This window comes from Hevea brasiliensis, chromosome 6, assembly GCF_030052815.1.
Source record: "Hevea brasiliensis isolate MT/VB/25A 57/8 chromosome 6, ASM3005281v1, whole genome shotgun sequence".
Lineage (NCBI taxonomy): Eukaryota > Viridiplantae > Streptophyta > Magnoliopsida > Malpighiales > Euphorbiaceae > Hevea > Hevea brasiliensis.
In genome coordinates, this window is record NC_079498.1 from 6,370,814 (window position 1) to 6,384,159 (window position 13,346).

The window sequence follows — 13,346 nt, forward strand, 5'->3', positions numbered from 1 at the left end:
ACCCATACACAGTACAAGTATGAAAGCAGTATCAAACTCAAACTACCTATATACAAGATAATTGTGCTATCTCAGGTCTAAAGATTATATGCACTGATATGATTTATGACAAAACATTGACAAGAGTAAACTCCATGTGCTTGTCATAAGTGTCACTAGTTCGGCCTACTTATCATTTATAAGTACCTATCATGTTTGCCATATGGCATGAGACTCACCATTCCATCTTATTTATATCTCATATAAATAACTTGGGAACAAACATGAATACAATCTTTCTGGATAAGTCATGTCCTTATTATGAAGTATCCTCGATTGTGAACCTATTTATGATACTTTGTGCTATAAATAATGTCACTCATATTCTTAACAACTTAAGAATAATATTTCTAACAAAATATCAATGGACCTTTTCTATTACACATAAATATATTATGTAAACGGAAAAGTGGAAAAGCCTTTTATTAATAAAAATATGTACAAGATACATACTAAATGATATGCTCTAGGGCATACTACTAACAATCTCCCACTAGCACTAGAGCCATTCATTACAATATCTTAGACCTATCTTCTCAAGATGTCGGTCTAGCTGAGTTTGTGACATAGGCTTAGTGAATGGATCAGCTGGATTTTCAGCTGATGCTATTTTCTGCATGGCTACATCGCCTCGCCCAACTATTTCTCTAATAATATGGTAGCGCCTTTCTATGTGTTTGGATTTTTGGTGAGACCTTGGTTCCTTAGCCTGTATGACTGCTCCATTGTTGTCACAGTGTAGTGGAACTGCTGACTCAATGGAAGGAACTATTGCAAGTTCTGTCACGAACTTCTTTATCCAAACAGCTTCCTTTGCAACATCTGATGCAACAATATACTCAGCCTCTGTAGTGGAATCTGCAGTCGTGCGCTGTTTGAAACTCTTCTAACTGACTGCACATCCATTACAAATGAACACATATCCAGATGTAGACTTTCTATCATCGATATTTGATTGGAAATCAGAATCAGTATAACCATCCAATTGCAAGTCTCCACCTCCATAGATCAAGAATAAATCCTTAGTTCTTCTCAAGTACTTAAGGATATTCTTGTGACTATCGATGTTCCAAACCTGGATTGGATTGATACCTGCTAGTCAAACTAACAGCATATGCGATATCTGACCTAGTACACAACATTGCATACATTAAACTTTCAATAGCCGAAGCATATGGAATCCTGGCTATTTTATCTCTTTCTTCAGGTGTCTTTGGAGACATCTCTTTAGAAAGATGGATACTATGTCTCACTGGTAACAATCCTCTCTTGGAATCAAGCATGTTAAACCTCTTTAACACCTTTTTCAAGTATAGACTTTGGGATAAACCAATTATTCTTTTCGCTCTATCTCTATAGATGTGAATCCCAAGAATAGAGGTTGCCTCCCCTAAATCTTTCATGGAGAATGTATTTGACAACCATATCTTTACAGTTGTCAACATACCTGTGTCATTACCCATCAACAGTATGTCATCTACATATAAGACAAAGAAAGTGATAGCACTGTCACTAACCTTCTTATATACACATGGCTCATCCTCATTTTTGATAAAACCAAAGGATTTAATGGCTTCATCAAAACGGATGTTCCAACTCCTCGAAGCTTGTTTCAACCCGTAAATGGATCGCTTTAACTTGCATACCTTAGAACCATCTTGGGATTCAAAACCCCTAGGTTATTCCATGAAAATGTTTTCTTCTATGTATCCATTGAGAAAAGCTGTTTTGACATCCATTTGCCAAATCTCATAATCCCAGTATGCAGCTATTGCTAATAGAATCCTAATTGATTTAAGCATGGCAACAGGCGAGAAAGTCTCCTCATAGTCGATTCCTTGCCTTTGGCAAAACCCTTTCGCTACTAGCCTTGCCTTATAGGTCTCTACCTTTCCATCAGAACCAATTTCTTCTTGAAAACCCATTTGTTCCTTATAGGTACGATACCTTCAGGTGGGTCAACAAGATCCCAAACTTGATTCTTATACATGGAATCAATTTCAAATTTCATAGCATCAATCCATTTCGAAGAGTCTATATCTGATATAGCTTCTTCATAGGTAAGTAGATCATCTTCATGATCTAATTCTTCATAAGTAGACAACTCTTGTTCTTCTTCATGAAGGAAACTATATCTCACTGGTGGGTGAGATACCCTGGTTGTTCTATGAGGAATAGCTGTAGATGTTTCATTAATGGGTGTAGGTTGACTAGATGGATCTATATCCATCTGATCAGTTGGTTGGTCAGAATTCTCCAATTTCAACTCTATTTTCCTTTCTTTGCCACCTTCTTGAACAAACTGTTGTTAAAGAAATGTGGCATCTCTACTTATCACAACCTTTTGTGAAGTAGGCAAATAAAAATAATATCCAAAACTATCTTTTGGATATCCAACAAATTGACCTTTTTCTGATATGGTTTTCAATTTAGTGTTCAGCTTTTTGACATAAGCTGGACAACCCCAAATCTTAACATGCTTAAGACTTGGCTTTCTTCCATGCCATATCTCATAAGGTGTGGAAGAAACTGATTTTGATGGAATCCTATTCAGAATATACAAAGCTGATTCTAATGTAAATCCCCAAAAGGAAATTGGCATATCAGTATAGCTCATCATACTACGTACCATATCCAATAAGGTACGATTTCTCCTTTCAGATACACCATTTAGTTGTGACGTTCCTGGAGGAGTCAGCTGGGAAACAATGCCGTACTCTTTCAAGTATTCATCAAATTCAGTACTTAAATATTCACCTCCACGATCTGATCGAAGAGCTTTAATACTCTTTCCTGTTTAATTTTCTACTTCAGATTTAAATTCTTTGAACTTTTCAAAGGATTCATGTTTGTATTTCATCAAATACAAATACCCAAACCTTGATTTATCATCAGTAGAGGTAATAAAATAATGAAAGCCCCCTCTAGCCATTTCTTTAAATGGACCACATACATCACTATATATTAGCTCCAAAATATTTTCAGCTCTTAGCCCTTGTCCAACAAAGGGTGATCTAGTCATTTTGCCCTGAAGGCAAGATTCACAAGTTGGAGTAGGCTCAGAGCCCAATGAGGATAGAATCCCCATTTTCTCCAGTTTTGCAATCCTATCTTCTGCAACATGACATAACCTTAAGTGCCAAATATATTTTGAACTTGAGTTGATTTTCACTATGGCATTGCATTCATTTAGATCACTTGCATTCATTTTGTGTTTGTCATTATTATCCAAATAATAAAGACCATCATTCATATAACCCGAACTAACATATTTATTTCCAAAATAAATATTGCAAACATCATCTGTGAACTGAAATTCATAGCCATTTCTAGTCAAACTAGATATAGAAATGACATTCTTAAAAGCATCAGGTACATATAAAACTTTATCCAAACACAAAACATGTCCAAACATGTAAAAAGATTTAGATCCTATGGCTAAAGCTTCAACAGTTGAGCCATTGCCAATCCGGACTCTAACATCTTAAGAACGCAAGCTGCTACTATTTGCTAGTTCCTGCATATCATTAGAAATGTGAAGCGCACCGATATCTAAAACCCAAGCTGTAGATGAACTATGAGTATCATCAGAATCTAAATAACAAGATATGGACATACCTTCCAAAGGTCTATCCTTTTTGTCCTTCAGAGAAGCAAGATATTCTAGGCAGTTCCTTTTCCAGTGCCCATCCTTCTGGCAATGGAAACACTTTCCTTTACCTCCATCAGCTTTAGTCTTCCCTTTCTGTTTAGCTATTTTCTTAGAAGGACTAGGAATCTAAGGTTTCTTTTTCTTATTGCCCTTCTTCTTGTTGGACTTTCCAGTAGAAGAAGATGCAATCAAAGCTACCTCTTTTCCTTTATTGCCCGGCATATTCTTTTGGGCAATAACCAGCATGTTGAGTAAACCAGCTAAGGTGCATTCCTGTTGAGTCATATGGAAATTTGTCACAAAATTCCCAAAAGACTCAGGAAGGGACTGAAGGATCAAATCCGTTTGTAGTTGGAAATCCATGTTGAAGTCAAGATGTTCCAACTGCTCAATCAGTCGAATCATCTTGTGGACATGATCCCCAACATTCTGTCTCTCAGACATCCTCATGCGAAACAGCTGCTTAGATATCTCATACCTAGCATTCCTACTGTGCTCACCATACAACTCTTGTAGATGAAGGAGGATCTCACTCGCACTTTGCATGTCCTCATGCTGCTTCTGTAACTCATTACTCATGGAAGCAAGCATATAACACTTAGCTCTCATATCATGCTCCTTCCACTTGTCCAAAGTTTCATGTTTCTCTTGAGTGGCCTCTGGAGGTAAGAGACCAGGAACAATTAAATCTAGAACATATCCTATATGTTCAAGGTTCAGGACAAGTTTCAAATTTCTTAGCCAATCAGAGAGATTACGTCCTATCAACCTATTGCGATCAAGTATGCTTGCAAGGATATTGGATGGTGGTGGTTGTTCTGTGCTCATTATTATCAGAAAATTAACTACAGAAAATAACCAGATTAATTAGTAAATATATCAAGTAATTAACTAAAATGATTATGGTCTTTTAATCAAATTGGTCCTCCCACTAACTTAGCAAATACTACACTTCCAAAGTAGAAAACGGAAATCCTAGTTGGATGGATTTCTAGTGGGTGATTGAATTCTTATAATTCTATTGATCATCCTCAGGTACATCCATTATTGGAATTACAATAAACTATAAGTGAGCAACTCCTTGCCCATCACATCTCATGTGAGGTTCAATCCTTTACCTAGCCCCTAATGCTCAAAATCTCAGGTACATCCATTATTAACTTATCTTGCATTAGTTAAGTTGATCCCATTGAGCTAGTAATTATGCAAATAATTTTAATGTTCTCAGGTACATCCAATATTGGCCACCAAACTATTTATATATTTACAGCATCTCATGCTTAACAATTATTCTTAAGAAAATCTCTTAAATTAATTACATCTTATGCAACTATTTAAAATTTCTTAAAATAATTATCCCAATGGAGGGCCTATGTTATAATTACTTTAATTATAGTATTTCCAACTTAATCATTTGTTTGGAAGATTTTATGGTCATCCTAATTACTATTTAGGTCTCACTTTGCACATTATCCATTTAGTATGCATATATCATATAATTGCATACATTCCCATACATCTCATGCATTCATGGATAAGCAGTAAATATGGTATGATCATGGACTTTCTAAGGGATTCAATTCTGAGCCACCAAGAATTGAATCAGGGTATTCCTAGGTGCATTTCATTCATTCATTTTACAAGAGTTGCTGAAGGAGTACATAATCAACACTTGATCTTGAATTCCTCCCACTGGTCCCACCAATGCTCTTGACCTCCTTGAACTTCTTGCAATCCTATTACATAGTAATCCTTGGCATACCAAGGCGAATTTACAAGAACTTAAATAAATGAAATTACAACCCAAAAATTATTACAAACTTAATAATACATGCCCAAAATAAATTAAAATAAATTAATTAATTTACAATCCCAAAGAAATATAAAAGAAATAAATTCAATCACATTGGTCTTTTATAGTCCATGATCATCCATCATGCATATCACTATTTAACAATTAAATAAAACATACATACTTAAAATAAATTGAATATCTCATATTCAACTTAAAAAATCCAGATTTGAATATGATTCAAATAAATTTAAAAATTCAGATTTGAATCTCATTCAAACAAATTTAAAAATTCAGATTTGAATCACATTCAAACAACCTTAAAAATTCTGATTTGAATCACATTCAAACAATTTTTAAAAAATCATATTTGAATCACATTCAAACAATTTTTAAAAAATCATATTTGAATCACATTCAAATAATTTTTTAAAAATTCAGATCTGAATATTATTCAAACAACTTAAAAAAATCAGATTTAAATATGATTAAAACAACTTTAAAAATTTATATTTGAATCACATTCAAACAACTTTTAAAATTCAAATTTGAATCACATTCAAACAAGTTTTAAAATTCTGATTTGAATCATAATTTAATTGTGTAATTAAAATTCTAATTAAACAATTTAATTAGACATAGGATGAGCTTTTAAATCATACAACAATTGTAAATTAAAAAGCAAACCTTGCGCCACCTTGAAGAACCTTTGTTGCCGCCACCTATGGTGGCTTCACCATGTGTGTCACCACACATCTATTGCAACCAGCAATGGATCAATCATTTCATGATCAAATCACATAATTAAATCATATAATCAACAATCTAAATGGCAAATATAGTGGCTCTGATATTAATTGAAGGAACGGAAGCGTGAAAAACACAAGTTTATACCATTGAATTCAAAAATTTTCACCTAGGGTCACATGCATCATGCAAGATTTATTTTTAACTATTTGATTTCAATGATAAACAACATATTAAAACTCTTTTAATATGTTTTTTGGATCTGTATTTGCCATTTAATATTTTAAAATTAATCAGCTTAATTTTAGAACCCTAGATTAAATCAAGAATGATTACACTAACCTCTTGATGCACTGCAGCGTATTTGCGCCTTTGAGATTCGTCTTCAGGACACCAAATGTTATCCCTCTAGCTTGTCCACACCAAGAACACCTATAGTAGCCCTTGAACAGCTTCTAAAGCTTTTCTATTAATTAGAAACTCAAGTTCTGCCTTTTAAGAGATTAGAAATGTAAACAGGACACTAGAAACAATTTCTAGTATTTTTAATTCAAGAGATTGATGGCTAATCTCTTTGAATTGATGAGAGATGAAGAGGAAGAGAGGGAGAGCTTCAAAATGGCGTGACAAAGGAGTGTGGCTGCTGGTTTTATTTTATTTTCTCATAACAGCACTTATATAGCTAGGTTAACACATTGAACCCTTGCCACATGTCACCCTTTGATTAGCTCTAGATTTAAGTAACCCAATCACATTGTGCCAAGTGTCAAACCTATATTTAATCTTAATTTTAATCATCTTACATGATTAAAAGACATTTGGCAAGCTTATGTGTAATGCCATGTGTCACCATCTCATGGTGCCACATGTCACACTGCTGACCAAAATGTCCCTGTGTCTTAATTTTGAGTTCTTAACCCAAAATAATTATTTCTCTTCTTCTAATTAATTTGTATCAAATATAAATTAATTAATGAATCTCTATTAATTAATTTCTCATTAATTAAATTCATATTTAAACACTTTAAATATAAATTTAACTTATAATATACATCCAATAATCTAGATTTGATTTCAAGTCATGCTAGGGACTTTGCAATCTAATTGCAAACTAAACCTATTTAATTAATCAATTAAACTCTTTAATTAATTAATTAAATCATATTTAATTAGGTGACTACTTGTGTATATGTGTGACTTACTAGGCTCATCACTAATTGGCAATTAGACATGATATCAACTCTTAATATCATCAGAACTCTTTCTTACTATAAATGATTTCTCTAAATCATTTTATGCACCTCATAGAATATGGTTAACACCTAGCATAGCATGCCATAGACACCCAATTAGTAATAAGGTTTACCTTAAATGAACCTATAATCATATGTTACCATGCACTAGAATCTCTCTGTTACAAAATCCCAACTCAAGCTAGAGTCATGGTTTATGTCAAAATCCATTTGCTATGAATATTATGTTCTCTTTTAATTCCAGTTCTTGATTAAAAAGATTTTCTCATCAGAAACTCTTTTCTGATTAAATCTATCTGTCCTGACCAGGAACTTGAAACATCAAGAACAATTAAATGAACATAGGATTTTATCTCTATTTACTTAGAGGAACAGATTCCATCTTGATCAACACCTACCTCCATATATAACTAGTAAGAGCCAACACATGCCCATATACCCATACACAGTACAAGTATGAAAGCAGTATCAAACTCAAACTACATATATACAAGATAACTGTGCTATCTCAGGTCTAAAGATTATATGCACTGATATGATTTATGACAAAATATTGACAAGAGTAAACTCCATGTGCTAATTATAAGTGTCACTGGTTCGGCCTACTTATCATTTATAAGTACCTATCATGTTTGCCATATGGCATGAGACTCACCATTCCATCATATTTATATCTCATATAAATAACTTGGGAACAAATATGAATACAATCTTTCTGGATAAGTAATGTCCTTATTATGAAGTATCCTCGACTATGAACCTATTTATGATACTTTATGCTAGAAATAATGTCATTCATATTCTTAACAACTTAAGAATAATATTTCTAACAAAATATCAATAGACCTTTTCTATTACACATAAATATATTATGTAAACGGAAAAGTGGAAAAGCCTTTTATTAATAAAAATATGTACAAGATACATACTAAATGATATGCTCTAGGGCATACTACTAATAGTACCATCATTAACAAAACCAACAAGATTCTTATAGTTCAAGAGAGAAAGAAATTGTGTTTTTTAGGCTAGATAATTGGAAAAACCAAGTTTGATAGAGAATGTATGATGGGTTTGAGAAGAAGGTATTGAGATATGAGTGAAAGAATTTGCAGTATTGGAAGTAGGGGTGGCCACAATCCGGTTTTGAACCGGAACCGAACCGAAACTGGTTCGGTCAAAACCAGATCAAAACAGGTCAAAACCGGAACCGGCTTCGAACCGGACCAAATCGTCTTTCTGCGGTTTGGTACATCTTCATATTTTTTAAGAATCGTGAACCGGCGGTTCCGAACCGAATTGAACCAATGATTTCGAACCAAATTAAACCGGCAATTTAAATATAAAAAAATTCAATAAATATGTTACGTCACTCCTAATTCATTTGTATATATCATTAATTCTCTACACAATTATTCTCTGCATTTTCTTCAATTCTTAATATTTTTTCAATTTTTCTCAAATTCTCTAAATAATTATTTTCTACACTTATTTTAATTTACAACACTCTCTCAATTTTCCTACTTTATTATTTTATATACTTACTGAAATTTTTAATACTATCTCAATTACTTTGTTATTACTTTAAATCCTTAATAAAATTTCCAATACCCTCTATTTTAATTTTTTTTTCTCTTTTATAATTTTTAATTATCAATTATTATATAATTTTTAAAAAAAGACAAGTAATAGAACTAGAAATTTTTATTCCTCTAAATCCTAAAGGGATATATAGGCAAAATTAAGTTAATACACTTTTTGTTAATTTCTTAAAAAAAATTAATTTCATCTCTAGTTTTTTAATTAAGGTCAAGTCTTTATTTATTAAATTTTTCTTAAAGATAAATTATTTTCTTTCTTCTTTTTTTCTTATTTTATTTTGATTGAAAGATTTCTAAGAAAAATTTAAATATTTTTACAAATATAACTTAAATTTTGAATCAATAAAATTTTTCTCTAATTTTTTTTGTCTAAGCTACCCTTAAACCATCCCTAAACCTCTTCCAAACCGTCCTCCAAACTGTTTTGAACTGTTCTTTTTCGAACCGCCCTTCAAATCGTTTTAAACCGGGGCTCAAACCGGAACCGGGGGCTCAAAGTCTTCCAAACCGTCCCCTAACGGTTTGGTCATGATTTCATTGAACCTAAATCGGCGGTTCATGAATCTTAACCGACGGTTCCTGAACCGTGGCCACCCCTAATTGGAAGTTTGAGAAGTTTTCGTGGAGTTGTCCATGATATTAGAAACAAGTTAATTTTTTTTTTTTTAAAAAGACGAATTGAAATAGTAAGAAATAAGAAAGATGAAGTTGGAAAGAAAAAAAAAAACAATTACTTGGGATTTTGATTTTGAAAAAGAAATTAAAAACCTTACTCATACCATGTTAAAACTAAGAGTGAAGAAGAATGATTCTTATGTATTTTGATTGAATATCAATTGTACATATATATATATATAAGTGTGGTGACAGCTAATACAACAGAAAGTATATCCCTAAAATTGCTCAATTATACAATGAAATATAAATAAATATAATAAATTTTTAATGTCATGATTTGATTGAATTATTCTTCATTGCAGCCAAATAATTGGTATTCCTCGACAGCCCTCTTAGCTAAAAGCCACAAATAAAAAATGCTAACTAAAGCCCAGGAATAGCCAATATATTAAACCCCAATAGGCACAAGGACATAAAAATAGTTCAGTAGAGATTAGAGAATTAAATAACATTTTCTGAATATCAACGACAATGGCTCAACTAACCTCACGACGATCGATTAACTATGGCAGTCACCTATTAGAAAGCATAGTGAATAAAAATGACTTTGTCTCGATCGAAAACGCGCATGTTGGATCATCAGATCTGAACATTTTGTAAGCTTTCTTTGCCTTGAATGGCTGCTTTACTGACAACTACGATTTATGGTAAGGGATTGTCCACGTTTAAGGCAAATCCAGTGATCCTTCGTTGTTCCATTGGTAACTTCCATGAGAAATGGTTATAAACTTTGTGTTTGCTTGTTCCATTGGTAACTTCCATGAGAAATGGTTATAAACTTTGTGTTTGCTTGTTTGTAATTTGGTACAAACAGAGGCTACAGGTTGTTAATATGGGTTGGTCACCCAAGTGGATTTGTTCGTTGTCTTGCACTATTTTGATACTGAAGGTCGAAGGGTGCATTTGATTTTTAGGTCTGCCGTATCAAGTTCCTGATTCGTTGCACACGTTAAGGGTAATGACCTGAGCTACACTGGCCTATTTAATACAAGCCGAACGTCGCTGTACGTATTCTGCTGCACCATTAAGATATATATCTATCCAATCATGAAGTCAGATTTCCAGTTCTATAAGAGAGTCAGTGCTCGGTATCCGAGCGCAGCATACTCTATTATATCAAGACCCCTTCAAACACTACCCCTTTGTGCTGAAGTTATGGTTTGTGCAAACAAAGTAGTTAGTTGCACTCAAATTACTTGAGTGACAAAGTCCTTTTTTTATTTTTATTTTTTCTATCTCAATAATTCATTCCATCTTTTTTTGTTGTCTGATAATTCCATTCCATCTTACTCAGCAGAGATGCAAATAATTGCATTGGCAATCACTAAACTTTTCCTAAATGGAATTAATTTAATCAATATATATGCAGGAAATTGCATAGACAGTCAGTCAGTCAGAGATTTAATCCTTAAATTAAAAAAAAAAAAAAAAAACTACCTTGAAGTATAATTTTACTGTTGAGATCATTTGTGTCATACGAGGGAATATCTAACTTCTATCACCCAGTGGCAAAACAATTGAGAATGTTTGCTTTTCTTTGGAAAAGTCAATGAAACCATTTATTTCTTAACAGGGAAAAGTTTTTAAAGAAGTCAATGCAATCCGTTTCTGTGAGAGAGGAAGAGAGAGAGAGAGAATCCATTTCTTTGTTCAATCTTTGAACTCAAACTCTCTTCAAGAACAACATAATGCCTTAATGGGGTCCAATAATGAAGGAATCCTATAAGTAAACCTATTTGATCTTTTCCACACAATTAATAAGCTACAGATTCAGATCTATCCGTATATATGTGGGCAAAATAGAAAACATACAAAATTCTCGACCAGAAACAGAAAGTTAAAAGGCAACATTATTTGCAAGATAAAGAAATTATGGAAATTAAAGTTAATAATGCTAGTATCATGGATAGGATACCATTTCTTTGGGAAATTTTCTGAAACCAAGAAATGGGGAATGGAAAAAGAAAGAAAGAAAAAAAGAGACATAACTACCGTGATTAACTTCACGAGAAAGATACATTATAAATTTAAATAATTAGTACCCTTTCATTTGGTGTCATTTTCTTGTCTAATTTTCTTAATCTTTCCACCAAGATCCGCACGAAGAGCTGTAGGGAACAAAGATTCAATCTCATTTGATAGATCAAGAAGGACTCTCCTGCGTTGAGGTTTTCTTTTATTTGATGGGAGAGATTTAGGTTTTCTTGGTGCAGGTGGGCATGGAAGGATCACTGGGATTTTTTGATCCAAAGATGTTGGAGTTTTGAACCCATCATCTAGATCTTCTTCGATCTTGAATTCTCCTAGAGATGGCAATTTTATCTTCAAAGTAGAAACCAACAACTTGCATTTATCTTCTTCTTTATGTTCTTCTCGTTTTCTTTCTTCTTCATCTTCTTCTACTTCTTCTTCTTCTTTTGAATTCAGATGAAGATCATCTCGATCATCCCCGTCTAGTAAAGGTGCAATACGATATTCATCTTCAAATTCCAAAGCGGGTCTTACAAGAAAATTGAATTCCATAGAATTCAGATCATTCTCAGACAAAAACATCTCAGGATTTGACACCCCCATGAATGTCAATGATTTAAATTGAGAAAACATGAAGAGAGAGAGAGAGAGAGAGAGAGAGAGAGAGAGAGAAATTCAAGAAACTGCAATCAACACAATTAAGAATCAAACAACAAGAATCAGAAACATAAAAGCTAGATATTCCGAGACTAGTAGGATCAAGAAGACAAAAATATGATGAGAATCAAAGAAAACAGACAAGAAGAGCAAGTAGAAAGAGTATATGTACATAGATAGCTAGCCAGAGAGACTCCTTTGGAAGGCTAGCTAGCTATTAGCCTAAACCAAGAAGATAAAATGCAGCGGCTGTCTTTCTCGAAGCTTTGTTTGGATTTTAGCTATGGAAGTATCGTTGACGGGAAAGAGAGAGAGAGAGAGAGAGAGAGAGAGAGAGAGAATGTAGGGAGGAATAACACTTGAGGCGAAGGATCCAATGCAAGACATAGGCAACATATATTCACATATCCAGTCCCTTTTCTTTCCTCTCTAAAATAAAAAAGAAAAAAGAGTGAGCCTTTTGCGCTCAGAAATTAAAGGGAAGGAAGGAAAGGGTCTTTTTCACTCATCTCATGATCTGGGTCATCCATTAGCTAACTTATAAAAATGTTTGTTTAAGCAAGCAATCGCTTTTCCTCTGATCTCTACACACTTTGATGCATCTTTGCACGTGCTTTACTACAGAAATACCATCTGATGTTAACTTGTATGTTAATCCTCCTTTAATTTCTCACGATATTTTGATTTTTTTTATCACCACTATTTTCTCATTAAAAAAAAAAGAAACCAACAGGGTTTTTGACACTATCCATTTTCTAGACAAGGAAAACTTGATTAGGGTAAAAAGAAAAAAAAAAAAATCTTTTCCCATTTTCACTCTTGCTATTTTGCTAATCATTTTGTAAGAAAATTGATTTGTGGATGCTTATGTTGTCCCTTGAAGTGGCTGCAAAGGGACAGTATCTAGTGCTTCTGCCTCATGAGGAGGCCATATTATTATTAGCATTAAGCATGCT

At 33.3% G+C, this 13,346-nt stretch overlaps 1 protein-coding gene across 1 annotated transcript; it reads right to left on the minus strand.

Annotated features, from left to right (window-relative positions):
- Nucleotides 1-11,342: 11,342 nt before the first annotated feature.
- On the minus strand, nt 11,343-12,879 carry LOC110663065 (cyclin-dependent protein kinase inhibitor SMR10-like). The gene has a single exon (XM_021822272.2). The coding sequence runs from the start codon at nt 12,364-12,366 to the stop codon at nt 11,809-11,811; it is 558 nt and encodes a 185-aa protein (XP_021677964.2). The 5' UTR covers nt 12,367-12,879; the 3' UTR covers nt 11,343-11,808.
- Nucleotides 12,880-13,346: the final 467 nt, after the last annotated feature.

Bases quoted from the DNA above. Each gene is read 5' to 3' on its own strand.
- LOC110663065 (XM_021822272.2), bottom strand. From the start codon at position 12,366: ATGTTTTCTCAATTTAAATCATTGACATTCATGGGGGTGTCAAATCCT.